The following is a 25,189-nucleotide window of genomic DNA, read 5'->3' as shown; positions in this document are numbered from 1 at the left end:
TCTCGTTCTGTAGCCCAGGCTAGAGTACAGTGGCACGATCTCACTTCACTGCAGCCTTGAACTCCTGAGCTCAAGCTATCCTCCCACCTCAGCCTCCAGAATAGCTGGGACTATAGGCATGCACCACCACACCCAGCTCATTTTTATATATTTTGTAGGGATGGGGTCTCACTATGTTGCCCAAGCTGGTGACTAACTGATTCTCTTGCCTCAGCCTCCCAAAAAGCTGGGATTACAGGTGTGAGCCACTGCAGCCTGACTTTTTAAAAATTTGGAGTAATGATAAATTGCATGTATTTATGAATATTTTGTTTTTATTTTTTGTTTCTTTATTTAAATTCATTTTTCTTTTTTTTTCTTTTTGAATTTCTTTTTCTTTTTTTATTGTCCCTTGAGTCAAAAAAAACTGACCTATAAACATTGTGTAGATTTACGGTGTACAACTTGATACTTTGAAATACGCCTGTATTTTGGAATGGCTCAATTATGCTAATACAAGGTACCTCATCGACTTACCTATTTGTGATGAGAACACTTTGAGTAGATTTTATCAGTAATTTTCAACTCTAAAATACATTCTTATTAACTATAGTCAACACAAGTATAATAGATTCTTTGAACTTATTTCTCCTGTCAAATTGAAATTTTTTATCCTTTGACCAACATCTCCCCAAGCCCCCCACTGGTCCCCCAGCTCCTAGCGGGCATCATTCTAGCCTTTCCTTCTATGAGATCAACTTTTTGAGATTCCACAGACAAGTGAGATCATGTGGTATTGGTGTTTCTGTGCCAAGCTTATTTTCCTTAGCATAATGACCTCCAGGTTCATCTACGTTGTCATATATGACAGAATTTCATTCTTTTTTTAAGGCTGAATAGTATTCCATGGTGTATATGCACCGCATTTTCTTTATCCATTCATCCAGTGATGGACATTGAGGTGTTTGGCCATTGTGAATAGTACTGTAAGGAACACATACACCCACATGCCCTTAAATTGGAATAAAAACTCTAATTTTAGAATTAAGTTAAGGTTAAATCCCTTAACCTTAGAGACTCATTTAAGTCCCTTAAATGAGGTTAAGACCCTGGAAGAGGGAGTTAACCTCAGGAGTCTTATTGTCTCCATCTTCTGCAATGATTTGCCTCTGAGTACATGTTTTCAGACTTCCCTCCTGGAAGGGCATCTACTTTAGCCTTTAAAAAAATTTCAATAGTTTTTGGGGAGCAGGTGATGTTGGATTACCTGGATAAGTTCTTTAGTGGTGATTTGTGAGATTTTGATGCACCCATCCCCCGAGCAGTGTACACTGTACCCAATGTGTGGTCTTCTATCCCTCACTCCCCTCCCACCCTTTCCCTGAGTCCCCAAAGTCCATTGCGTCATTCTTATGTCTTTGTATCCTCATAGCTTAGTTGCCACTTACGAGTGAGAACATACAACATTTAGTTTTCCATTCCTGAGTTACTTTACTTAGAATAATTGTCTCCAACTCCATCCAGGTTGCTGCAAATGACATTATTTTATTCCTTTTTATGGCTGAGTAGTATTCCATGGTGTGTGTGTATGTGTATGTATATGAAAATGTGATATGGATAGATATCTATAGATCTATATAAAGAAAATGTGGTATATGTAGATATCTATAGATCAAGAGTGTCTCTCTCCAAGCACCAAGCACTGCTGCTGAATGGCAGCAGAAGTGCCCAAAGGAATACTCTCTTGGCTTCTCACTTTGCATAAAATCTATAGATATGTATCTCTAAACACCACATTTTCTTTATCCACTCATTGATTGATGGGTATTTGGGTTGGTTCCACATTTTTGCAACTGCAAATTGTGCTGCTATAAACATGCATGTGCAAGTGTCTTTATTTTTGTTGTTGTTGTTGTTTTTTGTAGGGTTTTTGTGTTTTTGTTTTTTCTTTTTTCTGAGATGGAGCCTCGGTCTGTCACCCAGGCTGGAGTGCAGTGGTGCAACCTTGGCTCACTGAAACCTCCCCCGGCTAATTTTAGTATTTTCAGTAGAGACAGAGTTTCACCATGTTGGCCAGGCTGGTCTCAAACTCCTGACCTCAGGTGATCCACCCGCCTCGGCCTCCCAAAGTGCTGAGATTACAGGTGTGAGCCACCACACCCGGCTTCGAGTGTCTTTTATATATGATGCCTTCTTTTCCTCTGGGTAGATACCCAGGAGTGGGATTGCTGGATCAAATGGTAGATCTACTTTTAGTTCTTTAAGGAATCTCCATACTGTTTTCCACAGCGGTTGTGCATCCCCATTAGCAGTGTAAAAGGGTTCCCTTTTCACTGCATCCACGTTAACATCTGTTGTTTTAGCCTTAGTTTATGCAAAGTGAGAAGCCAAGAGAGCATTCCTTTGGGCACTTCTGCTACCATTCAGCAGCAGTGCTTGGTGCTTGGAGAGAGACACTCTTGAGCTTAGGTAGACGTCTGGGAGATCCACGTGATCTCCAAAGACCCCTGTTGTGTTGTGTTGGGAGGTGGATCCTGAATCCACCCAGAGAAGCCTGATACCAATAAAATCCCCGCTTGCTTTCCAGGAGCCCCTTGGTCTTCATGTCTTTGGTGTGCACACTCTTGAACACGTGCCAGGCACACAGGGTGCATGACGACAAGCCTAATATTGTCCTGATCATGGTTGATGACCTGGGTATTGGAGATCTGGGCTGCTATGGCAATGACACCATCAGGTAAGGCGGTTTCATGGCGAGTCATACATTCATCAGTCATTCAGGTTCCGCAGGCTGATAAATTATACGACTGCATCTATATGCAAAACCAAATGGATTTGTTGGGTTTTTTTTAGTTACTTTAAACTTTTTGATAGTTTTAAATTATTTAGATTATTTAATAGTTTCACAATTACATTTTTAATACTTTTAATTTGAATCTCATTCAGTTTTTAAACTTAAGAAATAATAATTGTCCATCTTCACGGGGTACACAGTGAGGTTGGGATACATACAATGTGTAGTGATCAGATCAGGGTAATCAGCTCATCCAGTGTCTCTAGCATTAACCAGGATAGTCATAGTAAAAGCATGGCTGTCCGGACCCGAGTCCTGGCTCTGCATTTACTAGCTCTGAAGTCTTGGAGAAGTCGCTGAACCTCTCTGTGTCTTAGTTTTCTTATTTGTCTAATGCAGAGAAGACTTTATACCCCTGAGTTTATATGTGTGAAGAACTTAGAATAGTACCTAACACACAACTACCCTCTATCATGCAGTCTATTATGAAGCATGATGATCGTATATACATGTACATTGCAGACATAAACACATAAATATAATTATAAATATATGTGATATATTTCATATATGAATATATTCTATAACATAAAGTATATATCATACATTTATTATATTATATATCAATCTTTTATGAATATATGAATGTATATTCAATATATAAACACTTATGAATATATTTATAATATATGAGTATATAATATATTACAAATATATATGAATATGTTATTCATATATACATGAATATATACATATTTGTATGTTTATGAATATATATTCATTTTCATACAAATATATTTAAATAAATTTATACACATTTATATATAAATTTATTTAAGTAAATATAAACATATATTTATATATTTTATAGAAGTATATTTAAATAAATATATGTAAAATATTCATATAAAATAATAAATATTTATATATTTATAAATTTATGTAAATATTTATATAAAACAAATATATATTCATACATATTCATAATATATAAAAGTATATATTATTATATATAAATAATATATAGTATATATTATAAATATATATATTAATATATAGTATATATTGTAAATATATTAATAATATATAGTATATATTGTAAATATATATTAATATATAAAATATATTATAAATATATATTCATATTCATAATATATAAATATATTCATAAACTTATACATATTTATGAATTCATCTGTGTTGTTGAAAATTATGGGATTTCCTTCTTCATAAATTCATAAATTTATACATATTTATGAATATATATTTATATATTCAATTACATATATTCATAAATATATAAATGTGAATATGTATATTCAGTAGAATTCATTCTGTTTTCCTAATTTGGGGAGCCAACAGATTCTTTAAGGTGATGAGCTTGTATTTTTAACAATGGGCATTCTGAAAGAAGAAAAACAGATATGAAACAAACTCAGAGCTTTGTGGTGGATTATAGAAGCCATCTGTATTAGCCATTCTTATACTGAGCTTAGGAGTACATCATTATAAGACATACATCATACACTTTTAAGATCATTGCATTGTGTGACTAATAGATGCTGAAGGTAGTCATCACAGTTTTCGACAACAGAGCTAAGAGTCATGAAAAAGTAGTCGCCAAAAATCAACCATTACTTATGAGAAAAGAAGGGAGGACTCACCCAAAAGCACAGAAACATGGTGTCCATAAATAGCAGATATTTACAGAGAGTATGTTAGCGTGGGGTATCGGTGTTTTGCTGAAAATACTAGCAATTTGAGAAGTGAGATTATAATGCGAAATCTAAAACCAGGCACATGTGCTCCAGGAATGCAGTTTACAATTTTTTTCTTTGCAAAATAAATAATGTTTTAAAAGTCGGTAGGTGGGCCGGGCGCGGTGGCTCAAGCCTGTAATCCCAGCACTTTGGGAGGCCGAGATGGGTGGATCACGAGGTCAGGAGATCGAGACCATCCTGGCTAACATGGTGAAACCCCGTCTCTACTAAAAAAAAAAAAAAAAACCTAGCTGGGCAAGGTGGCGGGCACCTGTAGTCCCAGCTACTTGGGAAGCTGAGGCAGGAGAATGGCATGAACTGCGGAGGTGGAGCTTGCAGTGAGCTGAGATCCGGCCACTGCACTCCAGCCTGGGAAACAGAGTGAGACTCCGTCTCAAAAAAAAAAAAAAAAAAAAAAAAAAAGTCGGTAGGTGACTTCCATATCTGAAAAAAAAATTAGATACGCACCTTGGTAAAGCTGGAAATTCTTCTTGCACCAGTTACCTGTCATAATTTCTCTCACGAATAAATGTAGAACTCATTATATTTTATTTTCATCCAAGAGGAGATTAACTCTTTTTTCAGAAGTCTCTCCGGCCTCCAGAAGTCTCTTGTGAAATTATTTTGTAATTGACGAATTACAGTTGTGTGTATTTCTGGTGTACATCATGATGTTTCGATCCATGGATCCATTGTGGAATAGCTAAATCAAGCTAATTAACACACACAACCACACATACTTATGATTTATATGTGGTGAGAATGGTTAAAATTATGGCATTTCAAGAATAGAATACATTCTTATTAACTATAGTCACCACAATCTGCAAACAGATCTCTTAAATTTATTCCTCTATGTGAGGAATAAATCAAATAGAGGATTCATTCATGTTTGGCTCTGTGAAACACATGTGTCCTTTAACCTACCTGTTCTCGACCCTCACCCCAGCCCGATACCCACCATTCTACTGTCTACTTCTGAGTTTGCTATTTTAGATTCCACACATAAGTGAGATCATGCGATGTTTGTCTCTCTGTGCTTGGCTTTATTCATTTAATCTAATACCCTTCCAGTTCATCTGTGTTGTCAAAAATGATGGGATTTCCTTCTTTTGGTTATTTAATCATATGACAGTTTTGCAACCTACGTAGACTGCAGGGAAATGTATCTATCAAACCGGTGGGTGGGTGGTCTGTAAGTAGTCAGGCATAAGTAAGGTCTGTAAGCAATTAGCCTCGATGAATCAGACCCCATCCCTTAAGCATTTTATTTTGTAAGGCTGTAGTACAGTGAATGGACACCATATAGCGGCACCCAGGTATACGATCCCCGCAGAACAACAGCTGCCTGGAATCTCAGTTATACTTCACCTTGACACGGGCAAAAAAGAAAAATGAACTCCGTGTGCAGTTACCTCTGGGCACCTGGAAATCATAACAAACAGAGATGTTGTTTATCTTCAGATCTCCCTGTCTGTCTCTCTGTCTCTCTCTCTCTCCTCTTTCTGTTTCTCCATCTCTTTCTATGCCTGTCTGTGTCACCCCTCTCTGTCTGCTTGTCTCTCTTTCTATCTCTCTCTGATTGTCTCTGTCTCCCTCTCTCCTTGTCTATCTCATTCTATCCATTTCTTCCTATCTCCTTCTGTCTCTCTCCCTCTCTCTGTCCTTCTGTTTCCATCTCTTTCTGTCTCTCCATCTCTTTCTATGTCTGTCTCTGTCTCCCCTCTTTCTCTGTCTGCTTGTATCTCTTTCTATGTCTCCCTCTGATTGTCTGTCTCTGTCTCCATCTCTGTCTATCTCATTCTATCCATTTCTTTCTCTCTGTCTTTCCTTCTCTCTCCCTCTCTCTGTCTCTTTCCATCTCTCTCTGTCTCTCTCTTTCTATCTTCTTCTCTCTTTCCATTTCTCTTTTTGTCTCCCCCCTTTCTCTGTCTGCTTGTCTGTCTTTCTATGTCTCCCTCTGATTGTCTGTCTCTGTCTCCATCTCTCTCTGTCTATCTCATCCTATCCATTTCTTTCTCTCTTTCTGTCTTTCCTTCTCTCTCTCTCTCTCTGTCTTTCCATCACTCTCTGTCTCTCTCTTTCTCTCTATCTTCTTCTCTCTTTCCATTTCTCTTTCTGTATCTCTCTCTGTCTCTTTCTCTCTTTTCATATCTCTCTTTATGTTCGTCTCTCTCTGTCTTTCTATCTCCCTCCGTCTGTCTGTCTCTCTTTTTCCACCTCTCTTTCTGTTTCTCTCTGTCTCCCTCCGTTTATCTCTTTCCATTTCTTTCTGTCTCTCTCTCTCTGTCTCTCTCTTAAACTCTGTATGTCTCTTTCCATCTCTCTCTATTTCTCTCTCTTTCTGTCTCTCATCTTCTCTCTGTTTGTCCCTCTCTGTCTTTCTCTGTCTCCCTCTTTCTGTCTCTCTCTTTCTCTCTCCCTCTGTCTGTCTCTCTCTTTCCATCTCTTTCTGTTTCTCTCTGTGTGTCTTACCCTTTGTCTCTTTCTCTCTCTCTCTTTTCTTCTGTCTCTTTCATCTGTCTCTTTCTGTCCTTCTCTGTTGCTCTCTTTCTTATCTCTCTCTCTCTCTTATCCTTTCTTTCTGTCTGTCTCTCTCTGCCTCGCTTTCTGGGTCTCTCCCTCTCTCCCTGTCTTTTTCTCCTCTCTCTTTCCACCTGTGCCTTTCTGTTTGTCTTTCTCTGTCTTTCTCTCACTCTTCTTCTCTGTTTCCCCTGCCCCCCACCTTTTCCTTCTCTCCAATACACCTTGCCTCTCCTGCTTCAGGACGCCTCACATCGACCGCCTTGCCAGGGAAGGCGTGCAACTGACTCAACACATCTCAGCCGCCTCCCTCTGCAGCCCAAGCCGGTCTGCGTTCTTGACGGGAAGATACCCCATCCGATCAGGTGTGCAAACTGGCGGGCTCTGCTGGACTCTGCCCTCATGTTAGGATGAGAGGAAATAAAAATATGGCTTGACTACGTTAACAAGTAAAAAAGGGCTGGGCACGATGGCTCATGCCTGTAATCCCAGAACTCGGGAGGCCAAGGTGGGAGGATTGCTTGAGCCCAGGAGTTTCAAACTAGCCTGGGAAACAGAGCAAGACCCCATCTCCACAAAAAAATATTTTAATAAGTTGAGCATGGTGGTATGCGCCTGTGGTCCCAGCTACTTGAGAGGCTGAAGTGGGAGGATCGCTTGAGCCCAGAAGTTTGAGGCTGCAGTGACTGTGATCACAGCATTGTAGCCTTGTTGATAGAGCATGTCTTAGAAAGAAAAAAAAAAAAAAGATACAAAGGAAAGAAAAGAAAAAGCACACATGTGCATAGATGCACTGGCATACACAGCTACCACTGTCCACCTCAAAATCACTGCACTTCTAAGAGATGCAAGATCACCCTGTGTGACTGAGTTGTCTTTTGATGCAATGACAACTTTTTACCTGAATTCCAAGTCATAAGGTGTATGTTTGAGTTTCCCGGGTCAACAAAGATAAACTCTCTTGGAATGAAATAATTAACACCACATGTGTTTACACATTCAGTCTGTCACCAAAAAATATCTTTTTTTCTTTCAAACCACAAAGTCATGGCTGGGCACGGTGGCTCACGCCCGTAATCCCAGCACTTTGGGAGGGTGGATCACTTGAGGTCAGGAGTTTGAGCCCAGCCTGGCCAACATGGTGAAACCTCGTCTCTACTAAAAATACAAAAATTAGCCAGGTGTGGTGGCATGCACCTGTAGTCCCAGCTACTCAGGAGGCTGAGGCAGGAGAATCGCTTGAACCCGGGAGGCAGAGGTTGCAGTGACCCGAGATTGTGCCACCACATTCCAGCCTGAGTGACAGAGCGAGACTCCGTCTCAAAACAAACAAACAGCAACAACCAAAAACCCACAAAGTCATAAACCAAGAAATAGCTATCTGATTTTTGGACAACTTTCATCACAACATTTTACCCATGGAGACAGTAGTATTATCCCTTTGCTCAATTTATATCAACTTTATTTTATTTATTATTATTATTATTATTGAAGTGGAGTCTCGTTCTGTTACCCAGGCTGGAGTGTGGTGGTGCAATCTCGGCTCACTGCAATCTCTGCCTCCTGAGTTCAAGCGATTCTCCTGCCTCAGCCTTCTGAGTAGCTGAGATTACAGGCACGTGGCACGAGGCCCGTCTAATTTTTGTATTTTTAGTAGAGATGGGGTTTTGCCATATTGGCCAGGCTGGTCTCGAACTCCTGACCTTAGGTGATCCACCCACCTCGGCCTCCCAGAGTGCTGGGATTACAGGTGTGAGCCACCACGCCTGGCCATATATCAATTTTAGATAAAACAAAAATGAAACGAGAAGAAGGAAATTATCCTAAGCTCTAATTGTCATGTTCTCATTACTTTTTAATTTATTACTATTATTTTGAGACAGGGTCTTGCTCTGTTGCCCAGGATGGAGTGCAGTGGTATAATCATGGCTCACTGCAACCTCAACCTTCCAGGCTCAGGTGATCCTCCCACCTCAGCTTCCTAAGTAACTGGGACCACAAGTGTGCACCACTATGCCTGGCTAATCTTTAAATAACTTAGGGTCTTGCTGTGTTCCCCAGGCTGGTCTTGAACTCCTGAACTCAAGCCATCCTCCCTCTTTGGCCTTCAAAAGTCCTGGGATTACAGACATGAGCAACTGCACCCAACCTGGTGACTTTTTTTGTTTGTTTTGTTTTTTACTTTTGAGATAGGGTCTCCCTTTGTTGCCCAGGCTGAAGTGCAGTGTCACAATCTCAGTTCATTGCAGCCTCAAACTCCCGGGCTCAAGCGATTCTCCCTCCTCAGCCTCCTGAGTAGCTGAGCTTGCAGACACCCACCAGCATGCCCGGCTAATTTTTGTATTTTTGATAGAGACGCGTCTCACCATGTTAACCAGGCTGGTCTCGAATTCCTGCACTCAAGTGATCCGCCCACCTCAGTCTCCCAAAGTGCTGGGATTTTAGGCACGAGCCACCGCGCCTGGCCAAAATTAGCTGTTTTAAAGTGTGCAATTCAGTAGCTTGTAGCTCTTTTCCAATACTGTACAACCATCACCTCTATCAAATTCTAGAACATTTCCATCACCCACAAAGGAGATCTTGTCACCATGAAGCAATCACTCCCCATTCTCCCTTCTCCCAGCCCCTGGTTACCAAAAATCCACTTTCCATCTCTACGAACATGTCTGTCCTGGACATTTCACATAAAAGGAATCATACAGTATGTGACAGTCTGTGACTGGCTTCTGTCACTGAGCATAATGTCTTATGGTAGCCTGGGCCAGAGCTTTATTTTTATTTTGGATACTATTCCCTCGCATGGGTTCACTACAGTTTCTCCATCCATTCATCAATTGATGGACAACAAGATGTTTCTACCCTTTAGTGATTGTGAGGAATATAGCTATGAACATACATGTGCAAGTTTTTCTTTGAATACCAGTTTTCAATCCTTTTGAGTTCCTCAGGAACCTCAATTCTTTTGATATTCCCCAAGAGTGAAATTGTTGGGTTGCAGGGTTCTATTTTTTTTTTTTTTTTTGAGAGGGAGTTTCACTCTTGTTGCCCAGTCTGGAGAGCAGTGGCACAATCTTGGCTCACTGCAACCTCTGGCCCTGGGTTCAAGAGATTCTCCTGCCTCAGCCTCCCAAGTAGCTGGGATTACAGGCATGTACCGCCATGCCCAGCTAATCTTGTATTTTTAGTACAGACAGGGTTTCACCATATTGGTCAGGCTGGTCTCAAACTCCTGACCTCAGGTAATCCTCCTGCCTCGGCTTTCCATAGTGCTGGGATTACAGGTGTGAGTCACCACATCCAATCATATGGTTCTATTTTTAAAGGTGAGGGAAGTGGGCTGGGGCACAGTGGCTCACACCTGTAATCTCAGCACCTTGGGAAGCTGAGGAGGGCAGATCAGTTGAGGTCAGGAATTCTGGAGGCTGGCCAAGATCAAGGCATGCCAGCTTCAGTGTCTGCTGGGGACCTGCTTCCTGGTTCATAGACAGTGCCCTCTTGCTGTGTCCTCACATGGTGGAAGGGATGAGGGAGCTCTCTGGGGTCCCTTTTGTAAGGATACTGATTCATTCTTGAGGCTCCATCCTCCTGACTTCATCCCCTCCTAAAAGCCCTACCTCCTAAACATTACCTTGCAGGTGAGGGTTTCAATGTGCAAATTTTGGAGTGACAAAAATATTCCCTCCATAGCAACACCTACTCATTGTACTTTTTTCCACGCTACTTCTAGGTATGGTTTCTAGTGGTAATAGACGTGTCGTCCATAATCTTGCAGTCCCCGCAGGCCTCCCTCTTAATGAGACAACATTTGCAGCCTTGCTAAAGAAGCAAGGATACAGCACGGGGCTTATAGGTAAGACACAAGGATTGGTGTTAGTCATTGATCATAAGGTAATAATGTCCTTTGTTCTACCCTTGATTTATGACTTTCTTGGAAACACTTTATTTTACAATGTCTTATGTAAAGGCTCAGTGGCCCATTCTTATAATCCCAGCACTTTGGGAGGCCAAGGTGGGAGGATCACTGAAAGCCAGGAGTTTCAGACCAGCCTGGGCAACATAGAAAGACCCTGTCTCTAAAAATATAAAATTAGCTGGGCATGGCGGCATGTGCCTATGGTCCCAGCTACTCTGGAGGCTGAGGTGGGAGGATTGCTTGTGCCAGGAGTTCTTTTATTATTATTATTATTTTTAAGACAGACTCTTGCTGTGTCGCTCAGGCTGGAGCACAGTGGCACGATCTCAGCTCACTGCAAGCTCCACCTCCTGGGTTCAAGGGATTCTCATGCCTCAGCCTCCCGAGTAGCTGGGACTACAGGCGCGTGCCACCACGACTGGCTAATTTTTGTATTTTTTGTAGAGATGAGGTTTCATCATGCTGGCCAGGCTGGTCTTGAACTCCTGGCCTCCAGTGATCTGCCTGCCTTGGCCTCCCAAAGTGCTGGGATTATAGGTGTGAGCCACCACACCCAGTCTGATTCTTCACACAGCTCAGTGATAGGAGATGTTTTAAAATGAACATATTACAAGAACATAAAATTTTTCTGGCTCTGCCTGCCCGCATAGTCTCTCACCGTGTATCCTGTCACCTGCCTCTTCATTTCACTAAGACTGGACCACACAGGTTTTCTTCTCACTGCTAGGGATGATAGAAGTCTTCAGCCACCCAGTAGTTGTAACTCCAGCTACCATTCCTGTTTGGGAAGCCTGGGTTTCAGCTGGCGTGAGAATCACGTGCTATTTTAAATCCCTTCAATTTTTGTAACACATCTGCTGTTGATAAGAGAAGGCAATCTCTGTGGGGTTGCAGGACAGGAAGCCTAAGCCAGTAGCATTGCCTCTCCTCTACCTACCCCCATAGACACTCAGAGGTTGATGGAAGCACAGGCATTCTTGATTGGGCCCTCACCACATACAGGAAACTGTTAATATTCCTAGTAGATACACATTATCACAGCCTCTGGGGGTTTGCTGGGCATCCACATGCTAGCAGGACTCACACGCACCCTTTGGTGATCATTCAAGGTGTGGTACATTTTACTGAATAAGTCCCTTACTTCAATCAGTTTTAATGAGAGCTCCTAGGATTTCCAGCCAGCCAGCTATTCATCCATCCATGCTGGGTCCATCCTCCATGATTTATCTATAACTACCATTGGTCATCTCTCTCTGTTTCTCCATCCATCTATCAACCCATATATCTCTATGCATCTATCTGTCCATCCATCTACCTGTCTATCTACCTCTTTGTCTGTCTATTGAGCAATCCATCATCTATCATTTATCTATCATCTATATATCTATCTACTCATCATCTATCTATTTATCGTCTATAATCTATTCATCCACCCATTCATCTATCATGTATCTATCTGTCTATCCATCTATCATCTGTATCTATCTATTTATCTAGCCATCCATTCATCTATCTATTTAGACATCTCTCTATCCATCTACCCATCCACCCTTATATCTCTATCCCTGTCTGTTTATCTATCTATCTATCTATCTATCTATCTATCTATCTATCTATCTATCTATCTATCTATCTATCTATCTATCTATCTATCCATCTGTCTATCCGCCCATATATATCCATCCACCTATCTATCTACTCACCTACTCAGCCACCCACCTATCTATCCATCCATCCACCTACACATACATACATGCCCCATCTATCCATCCATCATTTATTCGTATCTATCATATTTATCACATCTATCTCTCTATTGATATATACATACACATGTGTATACATAGATGTACACTCCATAATTTATTTTCATCTATCATATCCCATCTGTCTATTCATCCACCCACAACACAGATCTATTTATGTATCTATCTAATTACCCAGTCATCTATCGATCCATCCATCCACCCACACACACATCTATACATGCTCCATCTATCCTCCATCACTTATTTGAATCTGTCCTCTCCTCTCCTCTCTTCTATCTATCTATCTATCTATCTATCTATCTATCTATCTAACCACTCACTCTATCTCTATCATCTATCTGCCTATCTTTCTGTCTACATATTAGCTATCATCTATCTTTCTATCTACCATCCCTATTTATTTAGCTAGCTATATCTACATATACATCTATTCATCTATCTATCTTCCTATCTTTCTGTCTATGTATTATCTATTTATCTATCTACCTACCTATCATCTATATCCATCTAGCTATATCTATGTATACATCTATTCTTCCATCATCTGCAACCTGCCTTGTCTCTGTGATGTATCTATTCTTCCATCGTCTGTAACCTGCCTTGTCTCTGTGATGTATCTATTCTTCCATCGTCTGTAACCTGCCTTGTCTCTGTGATGTATCCTTCCATCGTCTGTAACCCGCTGCCTTGCCCTGCATGCCTGCCTTCCATCGCCTGTAACCCGCCTTGCCTCTGTGGGATGGCTCCATTCTGTGGCTATGACTTTTGTCTTCAGTGAATGAGAGTGCCTGTAGTTCCCATCCTTGAAAGAAACTCACAATTCTACTTTTCTCCCTTATTTTTTATCCTGTCCTGTTGCTCACAACCAGATCTGAATACAAACTTTCTCTGTAAACTAAAGAACAACAACAACAACAAAAATGTGGCTAAGTGGAACTCGGATTTTTTAAACCAAGGAAAATATCTCTGCTACTTTATTTTTGTGCATTAGCTGATTGTTTGATGTGAAGAATGCTCACATGTTCTTTGCAATGTGCTGGCATATGTCGACATATTGATGTGTAGATGTGTTTGTGTGTTTGGTTTTAGGCAAATGGCACCAAGGCTTGAACTGCGACTCCCGAAGTGACCACTGCCACCATCCATATAATTATGGGTTTGACTACTACTATGGCATGCCGTTCACTCTCGTTGACAGCTGCTGGCCGGACCCCTCTCGTAACACGGAATTAACCTTTGAGAGTCAACTCTGGCTCTGCGTGCAGCTGGTTGCCATTGCCGTCCTCACCCTAACCTTTGGAAAGCTGAGTGGCTGGGTCTCCGTTCCCTGGCTCCTAATCTTCTCCATGATTCTGTTTATTTTCCTCTTGGGTTATGCTTGGTTCTCCAGCTACACATCCCCTTTATACTGGGACTGCCTCCTCATGCGGGGGCACGAGATTACGGAGCAGCCCATGAAGGCCGAACGAGCTGGATCCATTATGGTAAAGGAGGCGATTTCCTTTTTAGAAAGGTAAGCGTACTAATTAAAAATTCATGTAATAATCATAATTATCTCTTTTTTAAAAGGACCTAGATAGATTTGCAGGGTGATTGTAGTTTTTAATAATCTATTGTACACATCTAAATAGCTAAAAGAGAATAAGCCAAATGACTCTAGAATAAAGAAAAGACAAATATTTAAGGCGATGGACACCCCAATTAACACTGATTTAAAACAATAAATCATTTGTAATAATTCTTTACAAATTATATGAATGTATTAAATTGTAATGTGTACCCTTAAACTATGCACATCTACAATGCATTAATAAAAATAATAGGGGATGATGGTATTAAAAATATTGAGTTAGGAAATGGAATATTGCTAAATGGTGTAATAGGGTTAGATAAAAATATGAAGTGTATTGAAGACCAGTTGGACTCATCAGTTTGTACCTAAAGAGGTGGTACCTTGTTTGGGCTCCTGTTATTAAAATCATGGTCTCTCTATTGGCTCTGAAATTTATATGTGGTCAGACCATGGAGGCAGACTCTAGTAACTCAAACTCACAAATTGTTTATGTTAATTTACAATGCATCTTGTCATCATGTTAATTTACAACAGGAAATATATACATACACTATATATGTATACATGCACTTACAATATGTATGTATATATGTATACATGCACTTACAATATGTATGTATATATGTATACATGCACTTACAATATGCATGTGTATATGTATACATGCACATACACTATGCATGTGTATATGTATACATGCACATACACATGCATGTATATATACATGCACATACACATGTGCATGTGCATATACATGCACATACAATATGCATGTGTATATGTATACATGCACATACAATATGCATGTAGAGTATGTATACATGCCATAATATGCATGTGTATGCATACATGCACATTACAATGCATGTATATAGATACATGCACATACAATATGCATGTGTATATGTATACATGCACATACAATATGCATGTGTATATGTATACATGCACATACAATATGCATGTGTATATGTATACATGCACATACACATATGTGTATGAGTGTATACATGCACATACAATATGCATGTGTATAGTATACATGCACATACACATGTATGTGTATATATACATGCACATACAATATGTATGTGTATATGTATACATATGCTATGCATGTATATATATAATATATTTTATAATATTTTTTGTCTGGCTCCCTGATACATATAGATATAGATGGATATAGATATAGATAAATATATATATACATATCAGGGAATCAGATGAAAAAAGTAAGTTGTCCATTGCATTATGTCCCTATTGTTAAAAAACAAAAAACGTACTTGGGAAAAATAAAATTGGAAGGCTTCTCTTTGAGCATGTGATATGGAAGGGCTATTTCATGAATTGGATGAGGTAAATGGTCAAAGGTGATTGTTATAAAAACTTTATGCATCCCAGAACACAATGGCTGGAAATTTTCAAGGGTATCTATCCTCTTGTTGTTGGACCTTCTTTCTTTAAAAAAAAGTCTGTGAGCACATTTTTCATTTGCTTTTTCCATATTGATTGAGGTTTAATCTTTACCAATAGCCATTCTAGGATCTGGATTCTCAGGATGTAAGGTGTCTTGTGTACTCTGGTACATAGCTTTGTCCTTACTCTGTAGCCCAAGTGAAGGTGATAAATATGTAGTCTGGGGCTGGGCATGATGGCTCATGCCTGTAATCCCAGCACTCTGGGAGGCCAAGGCAGGTGGATCATCTGAGACCAGCCTGACCAACATGGTGAAACACCATCTCTACTAAAAATACAAAAATTAGCTGGGAGGCTGAGGCAGGAGAATCACTTGAACCCAGGAGGCGGAGGTTGCAGTGAGCTGAGATCATGCCATTGCACCCCAGCCTGGGCAACAGAGGGAGAGTCTGTCTTGAAAAAAATGTTATCTGGGAGTAATGAAGCCGTATTTGCTCTGTAGATGGAACTGAATGCTTGGTGTCACTTAGAGCAAATCCTTCTGTTCCCTGGTACCTTTCCAAATGTGCAGAGTTCTATGAATTTTTACAGAAAGAGCATCAATATGAGCAAATTAGCACCAACCACTCTGAGAGTATAAGATAAGCAATCCCATTCTCTTCTGTCTGCCAGTTCGAGTCTTCAAACATTCCCACACAGTTCTCCTTAGGACTTTACATTAGTACTTGAAGAACAGATCCTATTGTTGAGATGTACATTGTTCACCAAAACCTCTGTCGAGTTTCAAAAGTTACATATGATCCACAATAACACAATACTGAATGGAAAAAACAATGGTGAAGAGGAAATATAAAGATTTGGATGTTGTGACAATAAGCTAATGGCTTAGGTTCATGAATGCTAGAAACTATTTTTATCTGGATTCTCAGTGTATGAATCTCCTACAGTTGCTATAACAAATGGCTATAGGGCTGAGTACAGTGGCTAGTGCCTGTAATTCCAGCACTTGGGGAGGCTAAGGTAAGTGGATCACTTAAGTTCTGGAGCTTGAGACCAGCCAAGGCAACATATGGAGACCATATCTCTACAAAAAATACAAAAAATTAGCTGGATATGATGGCATGCATCTGTAGTCACAGATACTCAGGAGACTGAGGTGGGAGGATTAGTTGAGCCTGGGAGGTTGAGGCTGCAGTGAGCCATGATTGCACCACTGCACTCCAGTCTGGGCAACGGAGTGAGGGCCCTGTCTCGAAAAATAAAAAAAATTACCACAAATATAGTGGCCTAATGCAACACAAATTTATTATCCTGCTGTTCTTGAGGTCAGAAATCCAAAATTAACCTTGTGGGCTAAAATCAGATGCTGGTGGGGCTAGTTACTTCTAGGGGGTCTAGGGGAGAATCTGTTTTCTCTTTTTTCTAGTTTCTTGAAGCTGCCTGCATTCCTTAGCTTGTAGGGTTTTGTTTTCTCACTCAGACACTCTGTGTCTCTTTTACAAAAGGACATTTCTGATTCCACTGGACCCACCCAGATAACCCAGGATAATCACTTCATCTTAACGATCCTTAATTCATTCCATCTGCAAAGACCTTTTACCATGTAAAATCACATATTCACAGGTTTTGAGAATTAGGATGTGGATATCTTTGGAATGGGGCATTATTCAGCTGATCACTTTGACCATGACTCTTTATTTTGGCAGCTTAGTTTGGGGTGAAAACTATTTAATTTTAAATCTTTAATGTTCAGAGCTGTACTTCCTCTGTAGGCTTTAGGGGAGGATTCTTCCTGCCCTTCCCCACTCCTGGTGGCTTCAGGCATCCCTGGGCTTGTGGCCGCATCACCCCAGTCTCTGCTTCATCTGCATATGGTCTTCCCCTCTGTATTTGTGTCTCATCTTCTGTCTCTTATAATGACAATGGTCATTGGATTTAGTGCCCATCCTAATTCCGGGATGAGCTCATCTTCAGATCCTTAACTAATTACCTCTGCAAAGGTCTTGATATCCAAATAAAGTCTCGTTCCAGGTTCTGGGCTTTAAAATATATGGATGTATATATTTCTGGGGGCTGCTATTCAATCTACTACAATTGTATTCGGTTTCTTCTGGAGGCTCTAGGGGAGGATCCCTTCTGCCTCCTCTAGCTCCTGGTGGCTCCAGGTGCCCCTTGGCTGGTGGTCACATTACTCCATTTCCACATGGACTTTTCTTCTGTGCTTGTGTCTCCTCTTCTCCTATAGGGACAGCGTTATTGGATTTGGGGCTCATCCTAATCCAGAATGATCACATCTTAACTAATTAAATCTCTAGAGGCCCCATTTCCAAATAAGGTCCCATTTTGAGGTTTGAAGTGAACATGAATTTTGAGGGGTCACTGTTCAAGACACCATGACATAAGTCTTGTTTTTAAAATTCATTTATTTTTATTTATTTATATTTTGATATCTCACCAGAGCAGAAATTTCCCAATGAATGGCATTTGTGCTTTGTGCTTCCCTGGGTAGCTGAGGACTTATCATTCATGCAGGTGGATTATCAAAGTTAAAAGTGGGTCAGCCTAATTCCGTGTATCCTCATGTGAGAAACTACAGGGTGCAAATGGCTTGCCAAGGCATTCCTGTTTGTACTGGCTTATGGCTCGTGAAACTCTTGATCTTGGTAAGAAATGACTTCCATACCACCATCTCTTGATGTGTCTCAGGGTGTGACTCTAGTTTGAGGCTTCATGAGCAGTGAGAACATCCCCCAAACAGAGCTGGATTTGACTTTTCACACTCTCATGATATGGGAGATCTGTGTTGGCTTGCAGTATGTTCTACAGTTGTCCTGGCATCTGAGAATCAAAGGAACTGTGATGGTGTCACAGGACTACCAGGTTCATATGCCTGCCACACAGTAACATACCAATACACTGAGGCAGCAGGGTTTACGGTAGAGAAAGGTTTAATAATTGCAGGGCAATTAGTGCAAACATGAGAGGAGACCTCAAATCCATCTCTCTCTCTCTTTCTCTCTCTCTCTCTCTCTCCTTCCTTCCTTCCTTCCTTCCTTCCTTCCTTCCTTCCTTCCTTCCTTCCTTCCTTCCTTCCTTTCTTCCTTTCTTCCTTTCTTTCCTTTCTTTCACAGATTCTCACTCTGTTGCCCAGGCTGGAGTGCAGTGGTGCAATCTCAGCTCACTGCAACTTCTGCCTCCTTGCTTTAGCAATTCTCCCACCTCAGCCTCCCCAGTGCTGGGATTATAAGAGCCCACCATCATGCCTGGCTAATTTTTGTATTTTTAATAGAGACAGGATTTCACCCTGTTGGACAGGCTGGTCTCGAACTCCTAACCTCAGGTGATCTGCCTGCTTCAGCCTCCCAAAGTGGTGTGTTTACAGGCGTGAGCCATTGTGCCTGTCCTCAAATCCATCTTTCCAAGGAGTTCTGGGCTGGATTTTTTAGGGGAATCATGGAGGTTGTTGGGGTCATTGATGGGTTGGGGTAAGAGGGAATGAAGTCACCAGAATGTGGAAATGGCATGCTTTAGTAAGTCAGCTTCTCACAGGGTCCTTCAGAGAAGCAGACATCAGTAGTTTCCCTGGTATGCACAACCTGAAAGATTACCGCAAATGGAAAACTTAACATTTCATAATGTTATGTTACCATCCTGTGGGTCTTTGTGATTCTAGGACAAATAGGTACCAAACAAGTAGGAAGACATAGATCAGAGAGCAAGCTGACCTCAGGATCAAAGCTGAGTATGCTGCAAGCTTAGTTCATTTTTGTTTCTCCCCCTCCCTTCCTCTCTGATTGATTTTATGAAGTTTATAGAGATGATTTCAGTAGCATCACCAAAGGGGTTAGGGAGCAGTTGAGGTGCTGCAGGATCATGGAATCCATTCCATGCAGGATAGGGCCCTTGGGTAGACACACTCTATCTTCTGCAGCATGGAGAAGAAGGAAGCAGGTCATGTCTATGAGAAGCCAAAACAGTATTTTTCACATTCATGGATGTTGAAAACTCACAAGTAGTTTCATTGATGTCTTCTCAGGCACCGTAAGGAACCTTTCCTTCTTTTTTTCTCCTTTCTTCATGTGCACATACCTCTCCCCACCACGGACGATTTCATTGGCACCAGCAAGCATGGCTTGTATGGGGATAATGTGGAAGAGATGGACTCCATGATGGGTAAGACACAGGACCTAAGTGGACAGAAACTAATAGGACAGGACACCTGAAAACTGCTCTTGGTCAACCTGTAGAGTGAAGAGAATTATGCCTATGGGACAGGGTGGTCTGAGACATAAATGAGGTAATAGTTGCAAGCAATTGAGAAAGTCAGCAAAAAAAACTATATGCATTTCCTCTCCTTTCTTTGTATGCTGTCCACTTATCAACTGGGGTCTTTGTCTACTTGACTGCATCTCCAGTGCTGGCCAGATAACACATCAAATCTTCTTTTCAAAAATTTCAACTCTTGTTTTAGATTCAGGGAGTACATGTGCAGGTTTGTTACCTGGGTGTATTACATGATGCTGAGGTTTAGGATCTCATCAAACCCTTCACCCAGACACTAAGCGTAGCACCCAATAGTTAGTTTTCAATCCTTCCCCCACTCTTTCCTCTAGTGGTCCCCAGTATCTATTGCTCTGATCTGTGTGTCCACGTATACTTGATGTTATGCTCCTGCTTATTTTGTTTTGTTTTTAAAAATAAATTTTATTGTGTATATTTAAGATTCACAACATAATGTTAAAAGATACATATAGATAGTAAAATGATTACTATAGTGAAGCAAATAGTAATCGTTAAGTAACATAATATAGTAATATTAAGTAATAGTAATACAGTAAGCAAGTATATCTATCATCTCACACTGCTACTTTTTTGTGACAAGATCAGCTAAAATCTATTTAACAAAAATCCAGCTGAGCACAGTGGCTTATATCTGTAATCCCGGCACTTTGGGAGGCTGAGATGGGAGGATCACTTGAGCCTAGGAGTTTGAGACCAGCCTGGACAACATAGTGAGACCCTGTCTCTACAAAAATACAAAAATTAGCTGGGTGTGGTGGCATGCGCCTGTAGTCCCAGCTACTCAGGAGACTAAAGCAGAAAGATTGCTTGAGCCCATAAATTGAGGCTGTAGTGAGCCAGGATCACACCACTGCACTCCATGCACTCCAGTCTGGGTGACAGTAGCTCCCACTTATAAGTGAGAACATGCAGTGTTTGGTTTTATATTTCTGCATTAATTTGCATAGGATAATGTCCGCCACCTGCATCTATGTTGCTGCAAAGGACATGGTCTTGTTCTTTTTTATGGCTGTGTAGTATTCCATGGTGTATATGTACCACATTTTCTTTATCCAGTCCACCACTGATGGGTACCTAGATTGATTTATGTCTTTGCTCTTGTGAATAGTGCTGTGATGAACATAGAGTGCACATGTCTTTTTTTTTTTTTTTTTTTTAGACAAGATCTCACTCTGTCCCTCAGGCTTAAGTGCAATGATGTGATCTCAGCTCACTGAAATCTCTGCCTTCTGGGGTAAAGCGATTCTCCTGCCTCAGCCTCCTGAGTAGCTAAGGCTATAGACACATGCTACTGTGCCCGAGTAATTTTTGTATGTTTTGTAGATGCAAGGTTTTTCCATGTTGCCCAGGCTGCTCTTGAACTCCCAAGCTCAGGTAATATGCCTGCCTCAGCCTCTCAAAGTGTTGGGATGACAGGCATGAGTCACTACACCCAGCCCACGTATCTTTTTGACAGAAGGAGAAATCGTATTTTTAGACTCTTTAGTGACATAGCCAACCTTTATTTCAGGTCTGTTGAGCAGCAAGATCTTAGTTAGGGGTTGGGAATTAACTGGTAAGTCAGAATCCAGTACCCTCATGAACTCATCCTGTAGAGAGAACAATGTAAATGGGATTTCCTAAGACTTAAATGGTAAATATATTGATTAGCAAAATGGCTTCAATTTTCCAACATTAATGAAAGAAAACCACGAGTGAAACTCACATATGTGCAGGACACAAATTTAAAGTATAATATTTTCCAGATACAGATATTGTGAAATATATGTCACTAAATAAAAAGACACTTTGGAAAATTAAACCTGGAAAAAGCAAAGCCAATTTGCATAGTCTTAAACACATAAAAAATATAAAGTATTTAAAAATATAAATAATATTCAAACCAAATACATACACATGAATGGATGTTTATGTAGGTATAAGTGTGTTTGTGTCTGTAGTGTTTGTGTACATATGTTTAGAAACAGATGATTGACAGAGATAGATGATAGGTAAATAGATGATAGATGAATAGATAGATGATGGATTGATAGATAGTTGATAGATAGATGATAGGTAGATAGATGATGGATGGATGATAGATAGATAGATGATAGATGATAGATGATCAACAGATGATTGATAGATACATAGATAAACAGATGATAGATGATAGACAGACAGATATAGATTGATAGATTATAGATGAATACATGAATAGGTAGATGAATAAACAGATACATAGATGATAGATGGATAGATATATAGATAAATACATGATACATACGACAGATGATAGATAACAGATAAGATAGCTGATTGATAGATAAGATAGATGATAGGATAGATTGACAGATACGTAGATGATAGGTAGATAAATAGATACATGATAGATAGATAGATACATAGATAGATGCATAGATAGATAGATAGCTATGCATACCCCTCTTATTTTCTGCCTCCACCAGCACTAGGCAACGCAGCAAGTCCTTACAGTTTACATTCTTAATATTGCACTCAATCTCAAAAAGTGTGGCGATCCTATTTTTGATTTGATCTTTGAAAATCAATGGAATAGGTCATTCAAACTCAGGCTGTGATAACTAAAAGAAATTACTACTTGCTTTAAAAATGTAAATTAACAAAGTTCCCAAAGTATCTAATTTAATAAAACTGATGATGTGTCATAGTGTTCGAACAAGGCACTTTGGGTGTGACTTTAATTTCAACGGGATTTTTCTAGTGACATTCAGATAGTATTACACAAATGGATGGGTATGTTGAATCTGGGTGGACAAGCTGTGATATCTGAAAATTATATTTTGAAAAAGCGCAACTGAGATGTACATGATGCTGGTGCCCAGAGTTTTTGAATGTTTTGTCCACACAGCCAGGATCAAGCCTTTAGGAAGAATAAACATTTGCTTTAATATATGATTTTAGCAATTCTCAAACAAACATGTATTTACCCTGAAATTATTTATCCCAGAAGCTGTAACAATACCCCAAGTTCTAGGAATTATTGCTTTTTTTTTTTTTTTTTGAGACGGAGTCTCGCTCTGTTGCCCAGGCTGGAGTGCGGTGGCACCATCTCGACTCACTGCAAGCTCCGCCTCCCGGGTTCACGCCATTCTCCTGCCTCAGCCTCCCGAGTAGCTGGGACTACAGGCGCCCGCCACCGCACCCGGCTAATTTTTTTTTTGTATTTTTAGTAGAGATGGGGTTTCACCGTGTTAGCCAGGATGGTCTCGATCTCCTGACCTCGTGATCCACCCTCCTCGGCCTCCCAAAGTACTGGGATTACAGGCATGAGCCACCGCACCCAGCCAAAATTGTTGCTTTTCTTATTAGAAAAGTTTATTTGTGGCCATTCCTGGTAGAGATATCACATTCCTGCCTTTTATAATTATCATGGGTGGCCGGGCGCGGTGGCTCACGCCTGTAATCCCAGCACTTTGGGAAGCCAAGGCAGGCAGATAACGAGGTCAGGCAATCAAAACCATCCTGGCTAACACTGTGAAACCCCGTCTCAACTAAAAATACAAACAAACACATCCATGGTGACAGGCGCCTGCAGTCCCAGCTACTCGGGAGGCTGAGGCAGGAGAATGGCGTGAACCCCGGAGGCAGAGCTTGCAGTGGCTGAGATCGTGCCACTGCACTCCAGCCTGGGCAACGGAGTGAGACTCTGTCTCAAAAAAAAAAAAAAAAAAAAAATTATCATGGGTTTTCCACAGCAGTGCCCTGGAATAATGGAGTCTGCTGATAGAATAAACACTTATTTTCATTTTTTAATAATTTCAACTTTTAGTTTAGATTCAGGGAGTACACATGCAGGTTTGTTACCTGGGTATATTGCGTGATGCTGAGGTTTGAGGTACAATAGATCCTGTCACCCAGGGAGCGAGCATGGCACCCAATAGATAGATTTTCAGCCCTTGTCCCCCACCTTCCTTCTCCCCTTTTGGAGTCCCCAGTGTTTATTGTTCCCATCTTTATGTCCATGAGTACCCAGTGTTTAACTCTCACTTATAAGTGAGAACATGTGGTATTTGGTTTTCTTTTTCTGTGTTAATTTGCTTAGGACAATGGCCTCCAGCTGTATCCATGTTGCTGCAAATGATGTGATTTTGTTCTTTTTCATGGCTGCATAGTATTCCATGGTGCATCTGTACCACATTTTCTTTATCCATGTGGATTGATTCCATGTCTTTGTTATTGTGAATAGTGTGATAAACATGCAAGTGCCTGTGTCTATTTGGTAGAATGATTTATTTTCCTTTGGGTAGATACCCAGTAATGGGATTACTGGGTCAGAGGGTAGTTCTATTTTAAGTTATTTGAGAAATCTCCAAACTGCTTTCCACAGTGGCTGAGCCAATTTATATTCCCAAAAATAGTATATAAGTGTTGCATCTTCTCTGCAGCCTCACCAGCATCTGTTCCTTTTTTTACATTTCTTTGACTTATTAGGTTGGTGCAAAAGTAATTGAGGTCTTTGTCATTACTTTCAATGACAAAGACCTCAATTACTTTTGCATCAACCTAATAGTAGCCTTTCCAGCTGGTGTAATAAACACTTTTAAAAGTGATACTTCCCATGGGCCATGCACTGTTACCAGTGTATTCTGGATGAATCCCTGCAACATCCTCACAGACGAGTACCATCTTCATCATCAAATTTATCCCCATTCACAGAGAAGGAGACAAAAGTACATGGCCTTTGGTGGCTGCTCTTGGAGATAAGCCAGGGTTGGGCTCCAAAACTCTTACTCCCTAGCTCAGCTGCCTCTTATGCAGGGCGAAGAAGTCAGGTTGAAAGATGAAGAAGGAGAGCTACATTCTTCTCTGAAGCCTCCTGTAGCCCCGTTAGATTCCTACAGACTGTCATTTCACAGGAGTCAGAAAAACTCCAAAAACTTCCCCCAACCTGGCTTCCTGCTTCCTTCGAGCCCAGTGAGAGGCTTTCAATGGAGATACCACCCTTGCCCCACACAGGGGGAAAATCTCTGATGCCGAATGAGTCATGCATTTCTGCATGGGAGAAAGTCCATCAACTTGGATCTGAAGAGCAGGTTTCTCAAGAATGCAGATAAGAAAGTAAAATGTGGAGCAATGAGTAGGAGAAATGGCCTTATCAGCAGGAGATGAGACAAGGATGAGGGTTCTGGCTGAGCC

General features: G+C 40.6%; 1 protein-coding gene across 5 annotated transcripts in view; it reads left to right on the top strand.

Moving 5' to 3' along the window:
* ARSF (arylsulfatase F) overlaps positions 1-25,189 on the top strand; it is an 80,710-nt gene that overhangs the window by 34,943 nt on the left and 20,578 nt on the right. For 4 of the 5 annotated variants that reach the window (XM_017954155.3, XM_031661370.1, XM_017954158.2 and 1 more), the window contains exons 3-7: positions 2,567-2,716; positions 7,300-7,421; positions 10,784-10,906; positions 13,828-14,251; positions 19,767-19,903. In XM_017954155.3, the coding sequence (XP_017809644.1) occupies positions 2,567-2,716; positions 7,300-7,421; positions 10,784-10,906; positions 13,828-14,251; positions 19,767-19,903 (956 nt within the window). The remainder of the gene's footprint in view (positions 1-2,566; positions 2,717-7,299; positions 7,422-10,783; positions 10,907-13,827; positions 14,252-19,766; positions 19,904-25,189) is intronic. The other variant, XM_017954156.3, reaches the window with a different exon arrangement.

This window comes from Papio anubis, unplaced genomic scaffold (assembly GCF_008728515.1).
Source record: "Papio anubis isolate 15944 unplaced genomic scaffold, Panubis1.0 scaffold140, whole genome shotgun sequence".
NCBI lineage: Eukaryota > Metazoa > Chordata > Mammalia > Primates > Cercopithecidae > Papio > Papio anubis.
Note: the sequence above shows the minus strand (reverse complement) of the source record. Positions and strands in the feature narration are given on the sequence as shown.